This window comes from Symsagittifera roscoffensis, chromosome 3 (assembly GCF_963678635.1).
Source record: "Symsagittifera roscoffensis chromosome 3, txSymRosc1.1, whole genome shotgun sequence".
In the NCBI taxonomy this organism is placed as follows: Eukaryota; Metazoa; Xenacoelomorpha; order Acoela; family Convolutidae; genus Symsagittifera; species Symsagittifera roscoffensis.
Genome location: NC_087064.1, coordinates 63074319 through 63101493, shown reverse-complemented (window position 1 = coordinate 63101493; position 27175 = coordinate 63074319). Strand labels below are relative to the sequence as shown.

Below are 27175 nucleotides of genomic sequence, written 5' to 3'. Positions count from 1 at the left end.
ATTTTTATACTTTAGGCTAATTAAAATGTTCATTTTGTTACTTTAGGCTAAGTTAACAAATTTGCTTTGGGGGTATTCGTGGTCTGAGTTGGGGAAATATTGTTGATCTTTGGGTTATTAGATAAGGGAGGGGTACGGTATTATGGTGATATTTATTTTAGTTGTCAAGTTGGAGTGGTTTGCTTATTTTTGACCTGGAGGTCGTAAAGTTATAGTTATAGATGTGCCTGGAGTTCTATATGATTCGTCTAATTGGTCTTAGTTTGAGTTAGAGAAAGTGACGGATTGGATGAATCCTATTGGTCTATTTTGAACTAGAATTATTACGTACTTGTCAGCATGTTATTTTGAAAAATGTAAATGAAAAATGTTTTGAAGGTTTCAAGATAGTGAAGTATAATATTAAAATTACTTTTGAAATTCCACTTTCTTTAAAATTTTAGATTGGGGGATGAATATTTTATAGTTTTTACGTGGTTGATTTCGGAGTCTTGTTGTTTTTCTATTTTCTGATTTGTCGATTTGTTCTTGGGGTATTATTTGTTCGGTCATTTTTCTATTTTTTCTTTGTTTTGGAGATTCTTTATGGTTTTGTGTATTGTTTTTGGTGGCGGTTGGTTTTGTGTTTTGATTTTCGGTGGGGTTATCATTTTGTTCTGTGTTTTTTAGATGTGGTTCATTTTGAATGATTTTTAATCCTGTGAAAGAATATAATTGAGTTAATTCGCGGAGTGCGTATTCTTTTGGGTAATAAGGTAATAGGTTGTTTCGATGTTGAACGATTTCTTTTTTGTTTGAGTCGGTAATTTTATATGTGACATCAGTGGGTTTTGCAATTATTTGGTATGGTCCTTTTCGAAGGGGTTGTAATTTTTTAGAAATTCCTTTTTGAGTATTAAAATTAGGTATTAAAACAAATGTTCCAATTTTTAATTCGGAGGCTGGTGTAAAACGTGAATTGATTTGTTCATTAATGTTTTGTCTTTGTAATAACTTTTTTGTTATTTTTTGATAAATTTCATTGTGTTTTTTATCTCTATTTAGAATCCATTCGGTGTGTGTACCGGAGGCTAGTTTAAGAATTTGTGGGTGATGAAAATGATCTTCATCGTGTGTATGTAAAGGTAGGTTATAACAAATTGAGTCTTTATTTGGTTGACAATAACCTTGTGCGTTTTTATGAGAATTTGCTGTAAACATTATTGGTTTGCGTGGCTTTTGGTTAAAAACCATTTCGTATGGTGACATTCCTAAAGTTGTCGTAATTTGTGAATTATACGCTAAAGGAAATAATTTTACATCTGCTGACCATTCGGTATATTTTGTATCATTTCCGTTGATGATACATCTAAGATATTCTTGTAATGAACGGTTCATACCTTCGACTAAGCCGTTTGTCCAAGGTGCATGAGATGTACGTGGTTTGTGTTTAATGTTATATAAATGACATAGTGTGATAATTTCATTATTTATGAATTCTGTACCGTTGTCTGTAACTAAAATTTCTGGTAGTCCGAATTTTGCTATCCAGTGTTCATAGAGTGTTGTGTAAGCGTAATAAGCGTTACAATGTGGTACTGGGTTAAGTGCTACATAATGTGTAAATGCGTCAACAATTACCATAATGTAGGAGTTTCCTTCTGATGAGGGTGAAATTGGTCCTTTAGTATCAAATGAGATACGATGATTAAAGTACAAACTTTGTCCTTTAAAATCTTGTTTTTGTGCTATTTGTTTTTGATTTGGGTAAGGTTTATTTAGTTGACATACTATACAGTCATTGCATAGTACTTTTATCCAAATTGGTGCATTTGGAAAGTAAAAATTTTGTATAAAATTTGAATATGTTTTTTCTGATCCAGAGTGTCCTTTAATATTTTGTGTATGTGAAATATTAAAAGCTATAAGAATCATACTTAAAGGGAGACATGGAACTGTAGATTCATTCAGGTTATACTCTAAAAGGTCTGTATTTTCGTTAATTGTTGTGTTGTTAAATTTGCGAAAGTATCGGAGGAGTGTTTTGTTTCCTAGAATGGTTGAATCTGCTTTGATAGGTTTAGTTTTATATTTGTGCCATGATTTCAGTTGTCGAATTACTGGGTCAAGGTTTTGATATTGTTTCAGTGTTGAAATTGTAATTGTTTCTGTTGGGGGGAGAAAAATGTTTTCGATTTCTAATTTAGATAAAGGTATTGTATCAAGTGGGTCATGGAGGTCAAAAACTTGATTTATTGTGTATTTTGAATCATTTGTTTGTGGTCCTGATAAATTTATTTTATCAGTTAAATCTTCTTTTTCAATTAGTGGAAAATGGTCTTTCTTAGGCGGGTGTTGTTTTGTTCGTTTTTGTTGGGTGTTATTTTTTATCCATTGAGAATATGGGATTGGTTTGAAAGTTGATGTTCCAAGTAAATCAACTTCATAATGATTATTTTGACAATCTAAATAAAGTGGGAAATGTTGTAAACTATTTATTTGTGATTGTTCAATATCAGTTTTTACTGCATATTTGCATTCCAATCGGGGTGATGTTTCGTTTTCTGCAAGGTAGAATTTTATGTTTTTGGGTATTTCAACTGTTGTTTTTCGTGTAAGTAATTCAGGTGGTGTATTTCGACTTAAGGTGTCTGGTAATGCAAGATTTTTTCCTGCAGTCCAAACTATATGTAAGTTTGGAAATTTCATTAGAATTAGTTGAAATCTGTAAACTCGGTGGTTTGGGTTAGATTTTTGTGTAAAGAGAAAGATGATTGGTTTATGGTCTGTGAATAGAACTGTTGGATGTTTTGATCCAAGTATCAGAAATTCATATTCTGTCAGTGTATATATTATGGCTGTACATTCTCTCATTAGAGTTGAGAGTCGTAGCTCTGCTTGAGTGAATAATCGAGAATTTGCTGATATGAGGTTCATTTTATTTGTACCATTATGTGATTGTAATAGTGCTGCACCGATGCCAAAGTTCGAAGCATCGCACATTGCATAAAATGGTTGATTTGAATCTGGAATTGTGTTTGAAATTTGTTCAGTTAAAAGTTTCTTTATTTCTTCAAATCGTGTTTGATGTTCTGCGTTCCATTCAAAATTATTTTGTTGTCTAAGGATGTTATAAAATGGTCGTAGATATAATTGCATTTTATAAACATATTTACTTAAAAAGTTTAACATTCCAAGAAATTCTTGGATTTTCTTTTTATTTGTTGGTGGTTGAAGTTTTTGAATAGCGTCAATGCGTGATTTCAATGGAGTGATTGTTTTTCTTTCTATATTATGTCCTAAGAATTTAACTCTTGTCAAAAAGAAGTGTGATTTATCGGGGGCGGCCTTCAGATTTTCGTTCTGAAGTATTTGGTGATATTTTTCTAAAACATTGAACATCTCGTCTTTTGTTTGTGATTGCATAAAAACATCGTCTAAATAGGTGATTGCGTTTTTCTTGAGTATCAGTTGTCTAAAAATTTTGCTCATAAAAGCTGAAAATGCTGCTGGTCCTATGGATATTCCATAGAATAAGCGGTTGAATTCATATTGTTGGTTTCCGATAACAAATTGTGTTAAACGTCGTGATTGTTCATCTAGTGGCATTTGATTGTATGCACTATTCATATCGGCGGTTGTAAAGTATTTGCCGTTTATTTTTGTTAAAATAACTTGTATTGGTTCAATGGGCCAATTACATTTTGATTCATCTATGAGTGAATTGAGGTATCTAGCGTCGAGAACGATTTTTAATGATTCTCCTTTAGCTAGAATGATAACGGGGTTGATAAATGTGTTGCCTTTTGGTTGTTCTTCTTTATTAACTGGTGATATAATGTTGTATTGTTCTAAAATATCGAGTAATCTGTTTACTTTATCATGTAAGTGAATTGGTACTTTACTTGCTCTCTGTTTTTTGAAAATTGCGTCTGGTTTTAACGGGAGATGTAGTGATGAACTGATTTTTCCAACATCGAATTTTGATGTTGCATAGACTGATGAATATTCAATTAGCTGTTTGGCTAACTTTTCGAATTCATCTTGTGTTATTTGTGAATGTTGGAAATTAAACATTGTTAAAAATTTCTGTTGGTCCTCTGTGTAGTTACTTATGTTGAATGTAGGTTTGAAATATGGAGTTTTTGTGAAATAATCCGTATTTCTGTTTTCGTTACTTATTATATTATTTATAGATAATTCTTCATTAAGAATTGTAGATTGGCAAATATCTAGTAATTGGAGTATATTATTTACGCGATAGGCTTTTTCGTGTATTGGTGATATTGTAGCGTTGGTTTCACAATATCCTAAAAGTCCTAAAGGTAATGTTACTTGGTAAGGTGTGTTGTTATAGACATGTAAGGAAATGATATCGGAATTCGAATTTTTCAAATATTTTATGGATGAGATTGTGATTTTGAAAAATTTGTGAATAGGTTTGAATTCAAATTCTGACATATAAAATTTTTGTTTGTTTTGTTCTTTATCATATTGGTGAACTTGTTTGATTGAAAAATTATAGATATTTCCTGATAGTGGTTTTAGGTGTTTTCTTTGTTGGTTAAATATCGGGTAGAATTTTGAAAAGAATGGTGGTTGTTTATTTAATCTTTGAAAAAATGTTAAGGATGTTTCTTTTGTTTTTGTATATTTATCTTTGATTAATATTTTACTATTTAGTATGTTAATTGTTGGTATATACTTCGAAATAAATGGTATTCCAATGATATTATATTTAATGTCAGTGATATGAAATATTTGTTTAAATGGCTTATTTAAAATTTTGCTTTGTTCCATTGTTCTGGTGGGGAGGAGAAATAATTGGATTTTTCCGTAGTTTATCAATGTTGATCCTTGTGCTGTTGCTAACTTACTGGAGGTTTCAATAGGTGTTAGCTTTGGGTGTAAAGTTTTTATTTCATTCCATGTGGGGATGTTTATTATGTTTGATTCTGCTCCTGAATCAATTAAAAAATCTATTTCAAGGTCTGGTGGTTGAAATTCTTTATTTCTTGGGCTTTCTAAGAGAAGTGGTATTGTCCAAATTTTTTCTTTGGGTTGTTCTTTTTGTATATTTTGATAAATGTGGTTTGTATTCAAGCATTTTGTTTTGGTATTTTTATTGGTTTGATTTGTAGTGTTAATCTCGTTTGTTTCTTGCGTCGTTGGTGTGGAATTTATGGGTGTAGTGTAATAATTTTGAAGAAATTCTGATTGATTTTCATATATGTGTGATGGAAAGGGTTGTTCATATATGACAGATTCATAGTCATTTTCGACTTTTATCATATTGATAGAAAGAGTGTTTTCAGTATCACTTTCTGAATCTGATGATGTACAGTTTATTTGATTGAGTTGTAACGTATCAGTTACTGTGTCATCAATACCTGGAGGGTCTGATGTTGTTTCTGGATTTGACTGTACTTGATTGATTTGTCTTTGATGTTTAGGTGTACTACTTCTGTGGCGATTATTAGAATTATTATAGTTATTATTATTCCGGTGTGGTGATTGGGAATAATTTCTATAACGATTATTATAACTTGAGTGTCGATTTTGTGAATTATTTCGCGATCTGTTTTGGTAATTATTGTTTGGTCTGTTATAGTTCGATCTATTATATGAGTTATTCCTTGATTGATTGTTCGGGTAATTCTGGTTTCGGTTGTTTGAATAACTTCTATTTCGATTATAGGAGTAGTTTCTATTCCTATTGTATGATGAATTTCGTGATTGGTTGTTTGGATAGTAGTTATTTCTTGATTGGGAATTAGATCTAGAAACAAATCGTTGTGTATTTGAATTTGATCTGGAGTAGTTATTTCGACTATTTGGTCTATTGTAGTGATTTTGTGATGAATTATTCGTGTTTCTTCGTTCTGGTGATCTTCCTCTATAACTTGAGTTATATGGTGATTGATTTCTTGTATAATTTGTATTGTTCGGGAGTGGTTTTCCTGAACTGTTGTTGCTGTAGACTGTTTTGTTCGGTAGATTTTGATCTTTTTTCATGTATTGATAGAATGATTTATTTGGTTCTTTATATTTTTGAGGTTTATTTTGATTGTCTTGCTGTTTTTGTCTACATTCGGAAATACTATGTCCGTATCGTCGGCAATAATTACACCATTTTTTGAAAGATGGTTTGCCTTTAAAGTTTGGGTTCTTTTCGTAAATATTGAGTATTTCAGTGATTTTTTCAACGAGGTCTGTCTCTGATTCCTGTATATTATTAATATTAGTGGGAGTCGTTTCAATTCTGTTAACGTATTGTAATTTCAGATTTTCCGTTTCTTCTAGTTTCATCGTGATTTCTGCTTGTTCTAATTTGTCTACTAGTTTTCGAAAATCTAAATCGGGTTCTCGAATTGAAGAAGGATGGGATGCTCTCTTTTTTATTGCTATTTTCCTTAATTGTGGTGTTAAGGTCATCATTAAGATTTCTGTCATCTTTGTGTTTTTATAGTCATGTGTATTTAATGAATATGCTTTTCGAACTAGTGTTTCGATTCGTACTGCTATTTGCTTGATGGTTTCGTTTGGTAATCTGCGAATTTCATTACATAAAACTCTTTGTTGTTGTTTGTTTCTTTCGGAGTCAAACATTTTTGAAAATTCCTGTGTAAACCTTTTCCAGTTTGATTTTATTTCTAGAGGTAGTACTGAAAACCATTTTTGGGCTGCGCCATCTAAGGTTGTTTGTATTAACGCTGTGCGTCGATGTATCCAATTTTGATGTAGTGGCGTATTAATTGGTTCAGGTCCAATATTTAAAATCAGGTTTGCTGTTACTGCATTTAAATAATCTTCTACAGAGTATTCAGGGTCTGTTCCTGTGAAAACCATTAAAGGTTTGTTTGATGTTATTGATGATCCACCCATAAGGTATGGATTCATTGTCATTTGTAATGGTTCTGCTGCATTTGGCATTTGAGAAAAATTTGAAAGTTGGTTTCTTGTTATTTCATGTTGTTGGTGATAATATGGGAGTGGTATTTCATTTTGCATTTGTGATGCTTGATACGAGTGTGCAGTCATTGGATTTTGTTGTTGAATTGGTTGAAAAGATTGTGTATTAATTAGATTTTGTTGTTGAATTGGTTGTTGATGTTGTGCATCTATTGGTTGTGGAGAAAAATTTCTATGATTTGTACGTGTTCTCTGTATTCCTTGTCTACGATATTCTTGAGTATTTGGTGCAAATATATCTGGTTGTAAAAAATCATCATCTGAGGATAAATAATCCATTTGATAAGATGTCTGTTTTTTATTTCTATTTTGTTGAAAAAATGGGTAATTTTCACTGTGATCCTGTGGAGGATTTGTTTGGAAATTTATTGAATTAGGTTGGGTCATTGGGTTATCCCAATTTCGAGATCTTGTATATTGGTTAAAATTTCTTTGTGGTTGATTATATGTTTTTGATGGATGTGTATAATTATAATTATGGTCTGCAAAGTTGTTTCTAGTGAATGTTTTGCGTGTTTTTGATTGTATTGTCATGGGTCTGTATGTTTGGTAATCCATATGTGAATATTTAGGGGCAACCGAAGGTTTAACGGTTGATTGTAAGGTTACCTGTGTTTGTGAAGGATTTGTATTTCTTGGTGTTGTTAAATTTGGGCGTATTGGTGAAATACTTTGTTGTGTAGTTGTTGTGTGTACAATTTCTTCATTTATGAAGTGTGATGGTGTCTGGATATCTTGTTGAGTAAGATTCCTAGTTCCATTGAGGTTTTCATTGTATATAACTGTAGAGTTTAAACTATTATTTTGTGTATCGGGTAAAAATGTATTATAGTTTAATGGTGTTGCATCAATGGTTAATGGTATTACTTTTACATAATCTCTTATGTAAGATATCGTACTTATTGCTTGACTTGAGATTGATTGTGGGAAGCTTATAAATGCGGGATGAGACCATTCGGGGTCCCAAACATAATCTGATTGTTCTGTGATAGCGGTATCATCGTTCGAGTTTTGGGGTCTAAAATTTTTTCTTGCTTGTGCAATTAAATCGATATTGTGTGTGAAATAATCTATTATGAACCATGCCAAAATTTTTTGTAGATCGTGTTTTGTATGTTGTGAAACGTCGTCTTTCGTGAAATTTTCTTTAATGATGTTTAAATAACTAGAGAGTAGTGTGATTTCATGTCGTACTTTCAAATGTTTAGATGTTTCTGTCGGTGAGACATTTGTTATTGGGATTTCGTTTTCTAATATCGAAATATAACTATATATTATTGCGAAAACTTCATTGGTGAATATGGAGTTTGCTCTTTGTGAGTTATGATATTGGATGCTTTTTATATATTCTGAAAAAACTTTTGAAAATTCTAAATCAAGATCGTCTGTTTGAATTGTATATTTTCTATTATTATGGTTTGGTGAGGTGAATTCTATGGAGTAGATTCCATACTGTTGTGTTATGTTGCATATATCTTTTAAGTAGTGGTCTATGATTTGTCTTTTGATTTTTACATCGGGGAACTCTGTTTTACATGGACTGATTCCGGGTTCAAATAAATTTACGAGTAAATTTTGACAAAATATGTGTTGTCCTCTATCAGTATCTGCATCTACTATAAAAGGAAAGATTTCATCATCATCTGGACTTTCTTCACCTGGGGTGTGCGTTGAGCTCATTTTTTCGTTTGATGACTGTTAATATGTAATTATTAATGTGTCGAATTGGTTGATTCCAATTGTATAAATGTACTGTTTTATGTTTATACTGCTTTTTTATTCTTCTTTTTCCTCTTTTTGATGAATTTGAAGTTGTTTCTGAGTCAGAAAAATATAATTGATCGTGAAGTGGGTAATTTTTATCTATTGATTCTTTTAGTTTGTAAAGTTCGTCTAAACTGTTGGTTTCTGATTCTGAAAATGCGTTTCGATTTTTTGAAAATCTTTTTCGTGTTATTTGTCTTTGTTTCGTTATTATTTTTCTTTTTAGTGTTTGTCGTTTTGTTCGAATGTATCCAACTGTTTGTGTATGAGGTGTGATTACAAGGTCGTATTTTTTGTTATCTATTTCACAATTGTGTAAAACGATTGTTTGTTTATTTCCTAGGTTTTTAAATGACATAAGGTTTAGGATGACGGATGCAAAAGGTTGTTAAATGGTTTCTATTTTCTTAAACTGTTAGTTCTTACGATTTTTTGGTTAGCTTAACCTGGGTCTATTTGTTCAGGGTTGGAGAGAAAAGTATATCGATTCCGAAGAATGATTTTTTACTTTCTCGTGGCTAGTATAAGTTAAGGTGTTAACTTACTTAATCTTACTTAGGGGTAGTGATTGTGTTCAAGGGTTGGAGAATAGTAAATCGATCCACAAGGTTCAGGTATAATTAGAACGCGAGTAGTTCGTTAGATACTATTTTAAACTTACTAAGTCTAAGATTTATCCTGGGTCTGTTAAGAGGGGGGATCAAGTGAAGGATGAATAACCGAAGTTCTTCACTGTTTATCCTAATTTGAATGATTAGTTTTGTTTAAAAATTTCTATTAGTCTTAGGTCTTTAGAAAGGGTTGGGTAGTGAATCGACGTTTGAGGTCGTTAGACACTAATTAAGTGGGTGGGGGAGAACAAAGTTGTTCTGTTTGATCCAAGGATAAGCCTTGATGATCAAATTTGAAATTTAATTAAGTAGAAAATGATTTAAGATCCAAGGATAAGCCTTGATGATCTGGTTTTAAAATTAAGTGAATTTAAGTTTTAATAAAATTTTAAATGTGTAAAGGAAAAATTTAGTGTTTTGATGATATTAGTGGGTTTATGATTGCTGTTATGTTTTAGGTGATGGAGCTGGAACAACAGGATGATTTATGATTACTAACCATTTATTGTCATGCTACTAATTTTTATTTTTTATTTTTCAATAAATATTTTTCAAACATATTTTGTATATTACTGCAGAGTTTTAGGAAAACGATCTTAGATCTTTTTATCAATCGTTATTGTATATTAATAATTTTGTTTAGCGCCTGAAATGATTTTGAAGATTAACTTCAAGGTTTTATGTTTGCAAATGAAAATCTAAATTCATTGCCAGTAGTATTCTAAATATAAAAGTTTGTTCTGGTTTTTGCCTAACTATCATATAGCTATATGGCAAGTTTCTACTTTGTCGTATGTCGTCTCTGGTTCGAGGTCTTCTTCCAATTCCGGGTAGTTCTGTTATGGTTCGGAATATTGGCTCTGATCTATTGAGTCGTAGAGACATTTCGATTAAATTATTGTCGTATAACATTTTGTAAATGTTTTTGTCTAATTTCTAATCTATTTTGGTTAATTCTAAGCTATTAAGGTCTTGTTCGAGACTTATGGTCGCACCAGATGAGTTATGACCGAGTTGGTTAACTCATAGAGTAATTTCGGATAGGGTACACCGTCTGCTCGTCACGCTATCTTATTTTCGGCCGGATAGATTCGTGCAACTTCTTAGTCTAATACCGATCCTAATCTTACTCTTATACTATCTAGTCTCAGGTTGTTTAACTAGTCTCTGCTAGGCTCAATAGATCTAGGGTATACTGGTTTATTGCGGCTGCTGAAGTGCTCGGGAGAGCCTCACTGGTCGCACCAGATGAGTTATGACCGAGTTGGTTAACTCATAGAGTAATTTCGGATAGGGTACACCGTCTGCTCGTCACGCTATCTTATTTTCGGCCGGATAGATTCGTGCAACTTCTTAGTCTAATACCGATCCTAATCTTACTCTTATACTATCTAGTCTCAGGTTGTTTAACTAGTCTCTGCTAGGCTCAATAGATCTAGGGTATACTGGTTTATTGCGGCTGCTGAAGTGCTCGGGAGAGCCTCACTGGTCGCACCAGATGAGTTATGACCGAGTTGGTTAACTCATAGAGTAATTTCGGATAGGGTACACCGTCTGCTCGTCACGCTATCTTATTTTCGGCCGGATAGATTCGTGCAACTTCTTAGTCTAATACCGATCCTAATCTTACTCTTATACTATCTAGTCTCAGGTTGTTTTGTAAAATTTTAAGTTTTAATAAAATTTTAAATGTGGGCCATGAGGGTTTGAGGGTTTTGTTCATGTTGAATAGAAGCTCGCGGTACTACTATGATAGAGTGGTACCTTGAAAATAACCAGGTCCTTTGAGAATTAGACACGTAGAGCTCTCGAATCGGTTAATAATTATGATATCGCCATTCAGAAAGAATTCGCAGTATATTTTCAAAAAAGTTGTATGTTTTGTTGCAACTTAAACCTTCCTCACCATTTTAAGGTTGAAAATTTAAAAAAAAAATGCCAGTAGTGGGTTTTGATGACAAATAAGTCAACCCAATAATGGTTGTTAAACCGTAAAATAAGGTGAAGCGAGCAAATTTCAATATCTAAACATTGTCGTAATTACAATTTTTAATCTGAAAAGTTATTGACTCAACATATTTCGCGAGATTTTTGAAATGATTAATTTATACAGAAGAAATGTGCTAAGTGGATAAACAATGGCTACGATGTGAACGAAAGCTACAAAGATATTCATGCGACCTATATTCTGACTATTTCGTTATACTTATATTTACAAAATCTTCTGCTATTGCACAAATGTATTAATGGCGCGTACGGTTTCGATTGTAGCGATTATGTGAGTTTGAAAGACCCAGCGCATGATTTGAGATCCGAGAATGACATCGTCTTTGAACGCAAGCCACGACTATTCAAATGCGAGCAGAATTTCGTTATTCAGAGCAGGTGCGCTTGTCAACCGATTACCAAGGAGTGATAAATTCACAGACAGAATAGGGCTGAAAAGCGAATTTTTTCTACATATGGAGGCACTTTGAAACAAACTACGACGAACTTATCTCCAGGAGAATTTGAACAGCCAAACTCATTTTGTTTACGGGAGTAATCCCGGGACCACAACCGAATCTATAATAGATACATTCTTACATGCGAGACTGCATGTTTAGGCTGTTAATCCTAGATTATTAATTTATTACCTTTGCGATAGCAAGGGTATTGCAATCGGGTACTACACTTTTTACCGTAAATAACTTTAGGCACAGAATGGTCAAAATTAGAATGGGTAAATTAAGGTTCAGTTCTTAACTCATTCTAATTTCTTCGTGTCTCCAGCACACTTGGTCTGGAGTTATCGAATATGCCTGGGACGGCAAAGGTCCTGGGTTCGAATCTGACAAGATCTGTTTTTTTTTTTCAAACGGGAAATGTTCCGTTTCACAAAAAATTGTCGGCTCATTATTTGCCTTCTTATGTTTTGTCGGCTTTTTTTTACATTATAGTTGCTTTTAGTGTTCTGGTTTACCTCTGATGTTAAACTTCCTTCTGCCAAAATGATTTCGGCCTTTTTTTATCGGCTTTCTGACCTAAATTCAATTCGCTTCAAGGAATATAAAATTTTTATGCTCACCTCTGGATCGCACAAAAGGCTAAAAATCTTAACCGAAATTCTGGTTCAAGTTTTCTCATGACAACAATTTTTTACCGGCTTTCTCTTTTTTTTCGGCTTGATACGTTTTGGCCCATTTTATATCGGTTTAATTGCGTCGTTCGACGAGCGAAAAAAAATTATGTATGCGTGTTTGTGTTTTGTGGGCGAGGGGGACTTATTAACTTGAGTCTTGTTGATTTTTTTTCGGCCTAAAGGGTTTTTCCCAAGGTATTTGTTTTCGCTTTGTTACCGTTTGATAAATTTTCTTCCGGTGCTTATTTCACATTTTTTTCTTGGCATGTTTTTTTTTAAATTTGAAAACTAGCCTTATTTTTTTGATAAATCTTGTTTTTTCGAATATATTTTTTTCTGACTTAGCGGCTTTCTTGTTTTGTATCACAGTTGATGCGAAGCTCAGCTACGGCTCTGTTTGGCAATTTTTTTCAATAAAAATGTTAGTTTTGAATGAGTCTAGGCTATACTCAAAGTTTGTTCATGAAAAATCCATATTCTTCCCCCTGCTATATCGATTTGGGGGGAAAATGTACGGTTTATCCGAAACAATGTTTTTTGATCTCTCCGTGTGATGTGGGAGGGGGTTCTAGATTATACCTTCCTTTGCCGTTTGTTGCTTGGATTTCCGACGTGCAACTTTATTAGGCATTTTGACGTGGAATTATTGGTTAGATATAGAGCGCTGATTGTTGGGGTAACAGGAAATGTCTAACAGGATGTTTTTCAATGAAGTCAATAATTATATGATGTCAATTTAGGCCATGTTGTCCAGTGAAGAATCTTCATCGGATCTTGTTCTGCAAGTGTGCAATGAAATACACACTAAAGGTGTGTTCCAGGCACTTATCTTGGACTTGGATAAAATTGGTTTTGAAGTAAGTTTATTTTTGCTTGTGAAGTTGATATGGTTCTGCTCACGTTCGACATACAAAAATATTTCAAATCATGGTAATTGATCAAGTATTTTTTTTTTCAATTTGTCATTAATCAACCTTGAATTATTTTTTTTGTCTTTCTCAGAGTAGAAAACTATTCACGGAAATATTCTACCACATGATTACGCGGCAAATTGGGACGAATAAGCCTACTATAGACTACCTCGTAGCAATGCCGGAGCTCATCTATGCCTTGATGGACTGTTACCAGAGGGGCCAGGAGGTAGCTCTAACTTGTGGGACGATGCTGAGGTACTGCATCAAATACTCGAGTGATCTGACTAGTGTCATGCTCAACTCTGAGAAGTTCTTCACGTATTTCCAATATGTCGAAATGCAACCTTTCGATCTATCCTCGGACGCATTCTCCTCTTTCAAAGTGAGTCTTTTTCAATATAGCTAAGCAGAAAAAATGTCGAATCTGAAAATGCTAGCGATCCTTTGAATTAAAAAAAATGTCAATTTATTCGCGAACATGCAGTTGTTTTTAGGAATTACTGGAACGCCGACATTAGAAATATGATTATAAGCTATAAATTCGATCTAAATTTTAAGCTGAGAAACAATTTAGTTCATCATCGGATTTATGTTGCTAGCTGTGCTTAGTGTACCTTAACCTCGTCATTGTGTTTAGGACATGCTAACAATTCACAAACAAGTGGCAGCTAGTTTTTTAGAGGCGAATTACGACCGCGTATGTACAATACTTTCATTTTTGATCGGCGTATTCTGATGTTTTAAATGCTGCTGTTTGTAGTTCTTCTCTGAATACAAGGTGCTTTTGGATTCTGGCAACTACGTCACCAAAAGACAGTCGCTCAAGGTGAGATAAGTGGTTTTTTCTCCTCAATATATGACAAATAAATTAAAAGAGTTCTTGAATTATAAGTCAGCATGGTGTTAATTAACGAAGTGAATATTCTCCTATTTAGGCCTTGTGGTTTTTCGGTTTTCTGAAAACTGGCGATGCATTGACATAATTTGACTTTTGCAATTCGCCGGGTGCTAATTTTTTTTCGTTAGTATTTTTGGTTTAATAAAGGGTTTGGTCGTGATTTCTTCTTAAGTTTGCTTCATTTAGTTAGCAATGGGGTTAAAATTCCGCTCTCGAAAATCAAAATAGAAATGACGGCAAAATTGGGTTTCAATTTTATTGCAAAAAGTAGATTTTAGTGATTTGTCGGTTTTTTAATAGGTTGTTAAATCAATAAATTTTACTCATCAAAGTTTCTTGAAATTTCAGTGAGCTAGTGTACTTCCTCTATGGAAATCGGTACCTAATTTATTAAAATTGCGGTAGCAAGTGTATTGCAATCGGGAACTAGCCTTTTTCCGGTAATTAAGATAGAAATAAAGAAATACGTGCAACTATTTTAACCTATTTTTAAACATGCAAACTTTAGTGAGCGTTTCAGTGTAATAGTACGACTATTTTTTGTTTTCCAACGTAAGTAGCAAATATTGGTGCTAATTTGGATGGCACCTACGGCTTTTTGATATCTTGTGCTTTAATTTTCGATTATTATTAAAATAACACAGTTGATGCATTTTAAATTATCAAATGGACCAAAAAAGTTAATTGCAAAAAAAACATAGAAATAATGAAAACTTGATTTAAGAAATTTTGTAACTCAGTATATCTCAGTTTCTTGAAATGCATAATTTATACACAATGTGGCTCTAAGCTTTCGAATTTATAACAGGCAAAGTTCGTGTGGATGCCTTCAGTTTGTTATATTCCAAGTTATTACATGCAAAGTTGTGTCTGTTTGTATTTGGTGCCACTTTTGCTGCTTCGCATTGGCGATTAAAAATCAGCGATTACTGGTCACAAATAAAGCAGCTACATATGTTCGTGGACGAGAGGGCAGGGCGTGAGACTCAAAATCTCGAGGTTGCAAGCTCGAATCCGATACGTAGCGATTTTTTTTCTAATTCGCTGCTTGTTTATACTTCTCATTTCACTTTGTAACCCTGCTTTTTTGTCGTGTTCTCGCGGCGTGGCTTCGCCTCTGTGACATGCTTAATTTCCTGAAAATTCAAATATAACCATGGAGTTCCTTTTTGGTAGTATTTATTTTTTTCCGAATAAGTTTATAGAGAAAACTCCGTGTTTTTTGGGGTTCGTTGTTTTCATCGTAGTTTTTGTCAGCTCAACGTCCGTTTTTTTTAATGCAAATCTGTTGTCTGGTACAGATTTTTACCCGCTTCTTTTCCAAAGCATAGATTTTGATTCCGGTTTGAACAGTTTTTTTACTCTAGCAAGCGTTATCGAATCGGAACAAAGATTTTTTCGGGTTAATAACTAGTTTAACAGAATCACTTGTATCAATATACCTTTGGTTCATATTAAATTAAAAATCAGACTTTATTTCGGGCATGTGGCAAAGAGCTAACGCACCTGCTTGTGCAGGCAAATTTCATTGGTTCGAATCCGGCCAGGACCCATTTTTTTTGAAAGCGTAAAATTGTCCTCGCGTCAAAATGTCTGTTTGTTTTTATCGGCTGAGTCTCGACAGCATCAAGTTTGCCTAGGCGTTTTCATTTAAATCGAAAATAATTTTAGTGAATTTCGGTTTTGGGCACGTAATTGAGTCAACGAATTTTTGCTATTTTTTTGATGGTATTCTTGTTTTTTGTTACCCTCGCGATAAGCAAGAGTATTGCAATAGGATTCTAGACTTTTTTTTACCGTTTACAACTTTGTTCACAGAATGGTCAATTTCAATATGAATGGAGAATTTCACGACTGCTAACTTGCAGACTGCTGACATGCTCAATTTCTCGAAAATCTAGTTTACCCTTATTTTTGTTGTGAATATGGGAAGTTCGTTTCAGCTAATAGCTCTTTTTTTTGGTTTTGCGGGAGTGGTTGATTTCTAATTTGAAATTTTGTAAAAAATCAATCTTCTAGTCTCTTTTGTTTTCAATTTCTTAAGTAACAGAATTGGTTCAAACTTATGTTTTTAGTTGTTCGATCGGTTGTAAAAATCGCATTCGTTTTGGTGCAGATAAAGTAGCTCATTAGTTTTTTTGCACAATTTTTGTTAATTTTTTTTGACATTGGATTTTTATTTTTTTTCTCATTGGATTGTAACCTTTTTTTCAAGGTAGCGATTTGATTTGAAAAATCAAATCCAAGCAAGCCTGAAGTCCTGTCAAAGCAGAATTAAATCACTTCAATTTTTCGGTAATTTGTGTTCAAAATTGCTAGACGCATTTGTTGTTTTACTCCTGTCAACTTGAGTTGCTGTCTGCTACTTTTCCTCATTAAATTTTGATGAGGAGTAGTTTCCTCCTTACAAACTACTGTTAAAGTCAAAAGTAGTTTGCAAGGAAATAATTTTTAGTTTCTAAGGTTTTTCCATTGTAAATTTAGAAAAAAAGAGTTCCTAATAATTTTATTTCACTTCCAGATAATTTTGATACGTTTCCGGACTCAGTCATTTTTAAAATGGCCCAATGATACCGCTTTTAGGTCTTTTTTTCACAATATTAGGTAAATTGCGTGTTTTTTTGGCGGAGGTTTTGTTCAGTTTTCTTTTTCTTTAAACTTGTTTTGGCTTTTTTAGGCAATAAAATGCGCGTTTTTTTTGGCTTCAGAACTTCAAAATCATTTGTTTTTTCTTAGAAGAGTCTCTTTTCTATTGCATGAACGATACTTATAAGATTTTGAATTGTTTTGTAATTGTTTTTGAAGTTAATCGTTTTCAATAATTGGTTGTTTCTATAACTGTTTTAAATTTTTTCAGGTGAGTTGTTTAGAACGTCATTGTAGTCAAACTAATTTTTTTCTACTTTGATTTTCAAAAGTGTTTTCACAAATTTTTGGAATCTGATTTTCTAGACATACATTTTTTCCATCGCAATTGGTGCGAAGTTCTGCTGTATTTATCATATGTAGCTATATCTAGAATTCAAACCATTGTATATATAATATTAGTTTTGATATGATTTTTCCGCTTTGTGGTTGTCGACTCAAGCTCTGTCGGATTAAATTCCAAATTATGTGAACCACTTTGCATGTCTTTCTTATTTGGCTATAGAAGCTCCTATGTTGGCGTTACATGCAGTTTTTCCAATATATTTTTTTATTAAAGTTTTCGGCGAGTTTCATCTTATTCGCTGTCGACTTTAATTCTCTCGGCTTTTTTCCATGTTTTTTCCTTATAATGTGCGGTAGTAGTTTTGACATCGATAAGACTCTCACACCAGTTTTTGAATGCCCAAAGTCAACCCCACTTGGACCTCTTTGAAAAACTTAAATGAATTTAAATAACGAAAAAAAAACATTTTTTGTTGTTTTTCTACTTCCTTCAATTGTACCATGGTTCAAACTTCTGTGCTTGTTTTTGACCGTCATGGTGCTTTTATCCTATAATTGTTGCATCGCAAATGGTACGAAGCTCAGCTTTGCCTCTGTGTTAAAATTTTTTAGAAGTTGGTTTTTTTTTATAAATTCAATGATTGTTCTGTGCTTTGGGTGCAGTGGTCACTCTTGCTTCAGGCGACAAATCTTGGAATTTCTTTGAAAGCTCTTTCTAAAATTTCTAATGGTGCAGGTTATTTTGTTCAGAATTTTTTTTTCCTTTTATTTCAATTTATATAACATTTTTGACAAACAAAACGACTTTCGAAGTTTTTTTTGATTTGTATTTTCATTCGCATGTAATAATTTGCAATAATTTTTGTATCGCAAATGGTGCGAAGCTCAGTTTCGCCTCTGTATATCTATAATTGAAAGTTGTCCTGTAGTTTGTAAGTTAATCAACTCTGATTTTGAGTATAATTTTATGTTAATTTTTTCCATTGAACGGTTTCTGCTTGTGTTATAATGGGTGAGTCACCTTCTGTTGCGTACTTGCAGTTAAATTAATTTTTTATGCTTTTGTATGTTTCAGGAGGAATGTGTAGTAAAAATGTTTGTTTCAAAAAATGTTTTTGCTCTAATTTTTTATGGCAACAGTTTTATTTTCGGCTTAACTGGAGTCAACCCTAGTTTTATCGGCTTAGTTGCCACTCGTTAATTAATCCCCAATGCTTTTCACACTGTTTATCAAAATAATCCGACGCGAACTGATGATTTTTTTAAATGAAGTTTTTTTCTACTTCTTCCAGGGATTTTTTTTAAAGTTTTTTTTCTATTTAAATAACTATTTTATCTCCTTTTGTATCGCAAGTGCTTGCCAAGCTGAGCTTTGACTTTGTGTCTAAAATGTAAAATCAGTAGTTTTTTTTTCTCAGTTACTCATTGTTTTTTCTCAACTGTTGTTTGGCTACGTTCATAGATAAGGCTGTTTTTACTATTGTATATCTTGGCCAATTTGCCTGTTTTTTGTTTTTATCAACGTTAAAGTAGCTTGATAGGGTTTTGCTATTGTCTATGAGCCGACAAAGTTAATGAATGATTTTTGTTGAAAAATGATAAAAGGCGTTTTCGACCGAGTGTATTGTAATTTTTGTCAGTCGATTTGCTTCAAAAGGATTTGAAGTACACAGTAGAGTGCATTGTTCAGTGTTCCAGTTCAATATTGAATAGCCCATCTTACACAAAGTGACGAATTCAAGTTTTCTGTTTTTGACTAACAATCGGTTTTTATAATGAATGGCCGCTTAATTATGTCTGTCTAGTTACGTAAGCAACGTTTGTTTCAAAAGATCGTTTCACATTTTCTAACCAAAGTCGCAGTTCTCTGTGTTCAGTTTTTTTTCATTTGCAATACCTGTGCATATCTCAAATTCCATTAGGTGATTTCATGTCTTTTGTTTCAGCCTATTGGTTTAAGAGCTTTCATTGCTGCCTGGTAGTTGTTCTGATCATGGAAAATGGGGAAGAACTTTGTCTTCGGGGGTGTTTTAGTTTTTCTGTTATTGTTTTCCACGCAAAATCAGGTGCCCCAAATAATCATAATAATTGGTGTTGTTGTTAGTAGCTGCTCGCAAGCATCGATTCGTCTGCAGTCCCAACTCGTTTTTGTCGATAATTTTCAGTACTCCACAATCGCAATTGTGGAGATTGATTTGTTGCGTCGTTTCGTCTGTCAAACAGTGACTGTGGCGATCCTATGGAGCTACCGTTCTATGGAGAATCAGTTTTGATACGGAGAACCGAGCGAAACTCCCGTGCCCGCTTCTGTCGGGCAGTTTTTATTTAGTGCGGAGAACCGAGAAACGCTCCTAATGTGAGTTGGTTTTTGTTTCTGGGGAACCTACAAAACCCCTCTTGTCAAGATGTTTTAATTGAAGCCAGTTTGCGACTTCGACAGTTTGGTCCCACAGGTCGTCGGTATTTCTGTGGTTGGTTTGGCCGGACAGTTAGTGAGGTGAAGTACGTCATGAGGACAAAAAAAAACAGTTAGACCACAGATGTTTTTGGTGTCTTTATCGATTCTCGATAAGTAGCTGTTTATTTTGTTCATATTGACCAATAACCAGCACTTAAGTACAGCAAATGCTATGGATTTCGACACAGACTATTATTGTTTCGAATTTCGTAACGAACGTAAGGGGCGGTTTTTTTTTCTTCAGACAAATTTCGACTTTTTAGCTAGCCATTTTTGACGGCATTTTTTTTATATCATTCAAAAAGTAATGTTGTCCTGAGCTTAAAATTTGGAAAGATATTTCACCCGTGATTAAGTTATGGGTGTTTATTTAAAAATTGCCATTTTGGCCAATTTGGGACAATTCACGCGCGATATCTTTCGCGCTATTAACGCGTAAGCGCAGATTTAATTTGTCATAAAAATCGTTCTAAATTGGTTGAAAGAAGCTTATTTGCCATAATTGATTTGTTTTAGGAGCGAAATATATCACTTTGTACTTAATATGGCGTGTGGGGGGATGATTTTCATAAAAATTAATAAATTAAAAAAAAAAGATTCATTTTAATTTATTTAATTTTTTCATGTTATTACTGCTCCATAGACTGCTCTATAAATTGAGGCATATTAGTTGGTAATTTTTATAAAATTGACTGGTACTGCTAATGCGTCATAATTGCGAGCGTCATTTAAGAAATTTTGACGACTCAAATTTTTTTTCATTCAGTTTTCACCCAGTAGCATTATCGGTCATATTTTTGCTTGTGTATGCGAAGTGCAACTTCGCCTGTGTGAGATGGGTGCTGTATCCGCAACGCAGTTGAGCAAGAGGGCATCTAGTGCGACGAGGATGGTGACTTTCTTCCTATGCTACATGGAGATTCGTTGAACCCGTTATTTCTGCTTGGTAACTGTTTAAATAATTATTAACTTCCGTCCGGTGAGTATTTTTCAAAGAAAGCTTGTAATCTGATGGTTAGACAAATTTATCTTCGTCGAGGATGTGCTTAATTTTATTGTGGTTTTTTTTCAGCCAGACTTAGTTATGTTTTTGATTTGCAATTGAGGTGTTTAGTGCGATAGTCATCTCTGTGTGGTTGGTAAGCTCCGACTAAGAATCGTTTGCACAGCATTACTTGTCTTTTGAATGGCATGATTATTGAGCAGCATAATTCAGAATTTTAGGCCCAAGGTTTTATAAGTAACACAATGGATTTCTTTACTGCAACCCCAGTTAGTACGCGAAAATTTTTTCAGTTAATTTTTCCTCGTTTTTAGTTTGTTCATGATGTTAGTGATATGGTATGCACAAAACAAGAGCTTATCAAAAGTTACGCCCAGTATTTTAGGTTTGTTGTTTGTTGGTAATACATTCTCATTCATGACTCTAGGTTTGTTTTTGACCTCTTTGGTCCAAGTCGAGAGGACAGTTGCTGTGGATTTGTCGGACGAGAGTTTAAGATTACGATTTTCCATCCAATTGTACAGATCTTTTCAATATGGTTGGATGGTTGTTTCTAATTTTGAGACGTCAGGACCTGTGTTAGTAATGATGATGTCATCAGCATACGGTGTTGTTGGATATATTAAAAAGCTGGTTGTCTGGCAGCAGGATAACATGATCCACTGTGTCAAAGGCTGCGGTGAGATCAAGAGCTACCAAAAGCGTTGTGGCAGTTTCGGTTGGTTAATACCATTTTAATATCGGTAACAAGACAGTGCAGTGTTCTTGAATCTATTTTCCCTAAAGCCATGTTGATGGTCGGCAAATTTGATATTAATGAACTCATCTTGTAAAATTTTTTCAATTAGCTTAGCAACTAGAGACAAGAGTGCGATTGGCCTGTAACTTTTTGCCTTCTTGTTTTTTTTTCGGTTTAAGGATTGGAAATACTTTTCCAAATTTTCAGGTCTGCGGTATGATTGATGAATATAAAGACATATTTATAAGACTTGTTAAGTAGGAAAGATCCATTTCACCAATGTGGTGGAGATGGATTAGTGCTATATTGTCAGAGCCTTGAGCTTTGCTTTTATTGCTTGCTTCGACTGCATTTTCGACTACCTGTGGGAGTATATAGGATGTTTCGGGCTTACGTTTTTTCATTTTCCTTGATATGCTACGTTTAGTTTTAGTGGGCGATGGTGGATGTAGACTGAATTATTGATGAAACAGATTGGCGCATGTTTTAGCATCGTAAACTAGTTTCTTATCGAAATATGATGGCTGGTTTGACGTATGGTCTAATTGTTGCCAGACAAAGATTTAACAGTCTTTCAGAGTTTATGGCTAATACCGCGATGGTTAAGAGTGTTGACAATTTCAATCCTCTCATCACGTTTTTGTCTGTTCACAATGTCATTGATTTGCTTTTTTAGCTGGGAAATTTGAGGATCGCCAGGTATCTCGATATGGAGTTCATCTGTTTGTCAGGATAACTTGGCTGCTTCAAAGGGAAGTTTGGTTCAAAATGTTGGATGTGCGGCCATGTGGCTTCTGCCGTTTGGCAGCCTTCGAGGCAATTTTTCGGAAGGTAGCTTCTCCATGAGGCACTGCTTGGGGGGGGGGGGGTTTATTACCTTTAGTGAAGGCAAATTGAGTTGATTCCTTGAAGCCCTGCCAATCTGTGTTGTTGAAAGTACTGTTATACAAACTGAGCGAATTGATTTCAGTTGAATTCTTGTCTGATTAAAACAATTTCCCGTTTGATAAAAACAGGTATTAGAAAAATGGATGGGATCGATTTAGTTCTTAAAAACTACTCAACCGATTTCCAAAAAAATCGGTACCAATAGAAAGACCGCCTGAGATTTTAGTTTCACTAGGTAGAACGGGTTGTGGGAAGCTCCACTGCATAAGTCGTTACGCCCATTTTTTTATCAACAAGTTATGGCCCTCAGAAAAGTCCAATTTTCGATATTATGACAGTTTTTCAACTTTTTGACTTTTCTCGAAAATTACTCTGCCAAAGCTGAGAATGTAATTTCAATACGTAGAACGGGCTGTGGGAAGCTCCTCTGCTGAGCGACTACGCCCCATTTTTATTCAGAAAATCATGACTCGGAAAAGTCAACTCTTCGATCTTTCAACCGTTTTTTGAAACTTACTGAATGTTCTCGAAAACTACCCTCGCAGATCTGAGGTTAATGGGTAGAACGGTTTGTGGGAATTTCTTCTGCATAAGTGGTTCTGCATAAGTGTACCCTTCCAAATCTGAGATTTTGGTTTCAATTGCTAGAATGAGTTGTAGGAATTCCCCTGCATAAGGATCACATGGCTGAATTTTTCACAAGCTCCATTACTTCCAATTGTATTGTGCGTTGTTTGAAACTTTTGAAAATGTTTTCACTTTTTTTGAAAATTTTGTTTTTAAAACATTTTCACCGCTTTTCAAAAAAGTGTTACTAATAGAAAGTCTGCCCACTCCCCTGTCTCCCTCCCCTAGGCTTATTTCATCCTACCTCAATTTTGGTGGAAATTTTGACCCATATTTTTGGGTTTTCAAATTTTCTCGAAAACTATCCTCGCAAATCTGAGATGTAGGGTTCATGGTATAGAACAAGTTGCGAGAAGCCCCCTGCATGAGCGGCTACGCTCAGAATTTTTTAAACAAAAAATTATGGCCTTCTTTTTTTGCCATTTCAAAAGTTTTGTTTCAAAAACTACCCTCTTAAATCTGGGATTTTGGTTTTTTTTTGAACAACAGGTTGTGGGAATTTCCCCTGCGTAAGTGGTAACGCGCAATTTTTCTTAAACAATTCATTATAAACTTCGGAGAAGTCAAATTTTTCGATTTTTTGATCGTTTTTTTTTTTTGAAGTTTTTGACTTTCCTCTGAAACTACTCTCCCAATTCTGAGGTTTTAGTTTGATAGGGAAGAACACCTGGTAAGAATCTCCACTGCATACAAAGCTATGCTCAACTTTTTTTACATGAAAAGTTGTGACCCTTGGAAAAGTCAAATTTACTGTTTTTTGACCGTGTTTTGAAATTTTTTGATTTTTGTCAAAAACTACCCCTTCGAATCTGAGATTTTGATTTCAGCGTGCAGAACAAATTGTGGGAAGCGCCACTGCATAAGCGTTTATGCCTATTTTTTGTACTGATCCTCGGAAATTTCAAATTTTCAGTTTCTGGCCGTTTTAGAAATTCTTTTGACTTTACTCAAAAACTACCCCTTCAAATCTGAGGTTTTGGTTTCAATGGGTAAAACGGGTTGTGAAAAGTTCCCAGAATTAGCGGTCACTAGGCTGAATTTTGTGCGTTAATTGACAGGGCACCAAATATGCGATTGCGCCCAAATTTCTTCAAACAAAAAGTTATGACCCTCGGAAAACTCAATGTTTTGATTTCTTGTACGTTATGAAACTTTTTGACTCCTTTCGAAAACAACTCAATCTAGGGTTTAATCGATGCAAGAAATTGTGGGAAGCCTTAGTGCATAAAATACTACGCCCTGTAGTTTGTTCAAAAACAATTATGTCAAAATTCAAAATCAAAAAATCTGCACTTAATAGAGAAGTAACTAGGTTTTGGGTGAAGTACAATGTTTTAAGTTTTCTAAATACCTATTTCATGCCAAATCAGATTAACAAAATCAAAAATTATCAAACAGGTACCTCCAGCTTAAGCTAGGCCTCTAATAATGTGGCAGTTTTTTTGGAGCTGAAATTATCATTTAACGCCTCGTAATTTAAGCCCGGGTTTTTGTTTACGCAAACGGTGCGTAGTGTATAATAACGAAAAATTTCTTTTTATAACCTCAGTCACAAATAAAAGTGCTCATTTGCTGGCACTTTTGGTATATTCAATTCTGATTTAAGCACAGTCAATTTTATGTTTAATAGCATATGTTGTTGCTTTAATTTTGGCTAGAGTTAGGTCCTAATTGAAAAAAAAACAGGTATTATGAGAATGTATAGGATTTGTTGTTTTGTTTTTGTGACGCTTTGGAAAGTTTACGAAAGTTCAATTTGTCTCAGAATTTACTGTACCTACTTTCGAAAAAAAATGTTACTACTGGAAAAACCGGATGCTCTACTATGTGCCTGAGTATTTCGCTAGTCTCTTTTCTATTCGCTAGCCTTCGAAATTTTTAGTAGGGGGATTTTGACCTATTTTTTAGAAATTTTTTCCTCTCAAATTTGAAGTGCACAAACCTGAGATGCAGCTTCCAATCAAAAAAAATGTTTCATGGGATTTCTGTTTAAGCGGCTATTTCTTGAATAGAAAAAAAGCTATGGCCTCAAACAAGATCATTTTTTTGACACTGGGTATATTGTTAATCGGAGTTTAAGGCCAACATTCAAACCAACATGATGCTTAGTTTTTACCTGCGTAATCTGTTTCAACCTAATTTTTTGTAGAAAAGTCGATACGGACTTAGGGATAATCTGTTTTGAAATTTTTACGCTTTTTAGAAATTTCATCACTATTCACGGAAACTACTAGCTAAGTGTGATATTAAGGGTCAATTTACAAATCAGGTTGTGCGAATTTTCACTGCATAAGAGGCTATTTCCATGCTTAAGTAGAGAAAACTTTTTGTATTTAGGAACAGTCGTATTTTTTATCGTTTTTTTGAATGTTTTTCACTTTTTCGAAAACTACCACGAGTAATCTGAATTAAAGATTTCGTTTCAAAGCGCGAGTAATAGTTTTCTCCTTAAATAAGCCTCTACTTATGCAGGGAAATCACTAGGATTTTGCGTAAAGTCCATTTTTTGAATGAGCATTTCCATATCAGTACAAAATATGGTTAAAATATTAAAACCGGTAGAGCCAGCCTTAGCTGGGCCACTAGCTTATTTCCAAACGACCGTGGCGCAGATTCGAGGACGTGAGACCCTTAATCAACAGGTTGGAGATTCAAATTCGGAACATTGAATTAGTTTTTTTTTGCTAGAATTTTTGCTGATTTATTGGTGGCTAGTGTAAGTAAAATTACAAGCGGTCGTGGAGCAGATGCGAGAACGTGATACTTCTAGTCTCAAATTTGATGATCAAAGTTTGTTCTCAAGGTGTTTTGTTGTTTTTCGAAACATTTTTCTTCAGAAACTGTGTTCCAATTGGCTTATTTGACTATGATTGTCGAATATGCTCAGTTTCTTTCTTTTTTCGTTCAGAACTTTTTATCGCGCCAAACAGAAAAAACGACACCAATTTGAAAATATTTTTTTGTGTGTTTTTCTATGACTAGGGTCTGAACATTCTGTGCTATTCGCATAGTAACAGGCTATCCTTGTGTTTTTTGGTATTTCATTTTTTCCTTTTTCACAGTTTTTGTCTGAATGTTTGTATATATGTTATCTTGTCTCCGAAGTGCGTTGTATCTTTCAATTTGGTTATTTGTCGTTGTTTCAGTTGCTCGGAGAACTGCTTTTGGATAGACATAACTTCGCAGTTATGACGAAGTACATCAGCAGCGTCGAGAACCTGAAACAGATCATGAATTTGTTGAAAGACAATTCTCGCAGCATACAGTTCGAAGCGTTCCATGTTTTCAAGGTAACTTTTTTGTTGTTTCACTCTTGTGCTAGTAGCAATGCAAATATTTTTTGTCTGGACTTATTGTTACTGTTTCAGCAAATCCTACCTTTCTTGACTTGAGTAATCTCTCAAAGAAAACTTTTGATGTCTTAGATTATCATGTTGAGTTTAGGTTTTTGTGGCTAATCCGAACAAGACCAGAGAAGTCAATGATATTTTGGTGCGAAATAAAGACAAGCTGATCGAATTTCTATCTTCATTTCAAACAGGTGCGTCACTTTGACTTACTTTGAGAAACATTTTAAATTTACGAAGAAATTATGGGATAATCAACATGTTTGCAGACAGTCAAACGTTGCCAAATTTTATGGTTTGATGACGTGATTTGCAGTAGTTGTGCTAGGTGTCTTTTTGAGACATTTTAATTTGAGACTATTTGTTTGATTTAACATAACATGTTGAATGAAATGTTAATTGTTCAGATCGTCAAGAGGAAGACCAACAGTTTTTGGACGAGAAAACCTACCTGATCAGACAAATTACTCAGATGAGCTGAGCAAATGAATTGGAAGAATTCCTGAAATATGCAATCCAGGGCAATCTCCTTGCCCATCAAACTCGCTAATTCGTCTGATTCGATCGAACCACTGATCATCTACAGGGCTGGGAAAAAGTCTAATCTACATCTTTTTTTTTGTGTCTGAAAAATATGAGATAAATACGTTTTTTTTTGGTCTTGTTATCTGAATAAAGCACTCCCATCCCTGATTATGTACCTCAAATGAAATTAATTGAACCGCAACGCTGGCAATTGTTTATATGTAATGAATGTATTGTGACTTATAAAAGGTAACTTAAACTGTAAATGCTTTACCATACATACTATTATCCTTAGTTTGACTGGCTTTCAATCTATTTCATTTGGACATGAGCGTAAATAAATAGATTAACATTCGCGTTTATTAGATTCATTTTCAAATAATTCAATAATTGTACCA

At 34.0% G+C, this 27175-nt stretch overlaps 1 protein-coding gene across 1 annotated transcript in view; it reads left to right on the top strand.

Annotated features, from left to right (window-relative positions):
* Positions 1-27175, top strand: part of LOC134842484 (calcium-binding protein 39-like) — a 477223-nt gene extending 450048 nt beyond the window's left edge. The window contains exons 3-9 of the mRNA XM_063858846.1: positions 13188-13304; positions 13450-13743; positions 13999-14058; positions 14122-14187; positions 26052-26195; positions 26350-26446; positions 26660-27175. Coding sequence (XP_063714916.1) covers positions 13188-13304; positions 13450-13743; positions 13999-14058; positions 14122-14187; positions 26052-26195; positions 26350-26446; positions 26660-26733 — 852 coding nt within the window. The 3' untranslated portion in view covers positions 26734-27175. The remainder of the gene's footprint in view (positions 1-13187; positions 13305-13449; positions 13744-13998; positions 14059-14121; positions 14188-26051; positions 26196-26349; positions 26447-26659) is intronic.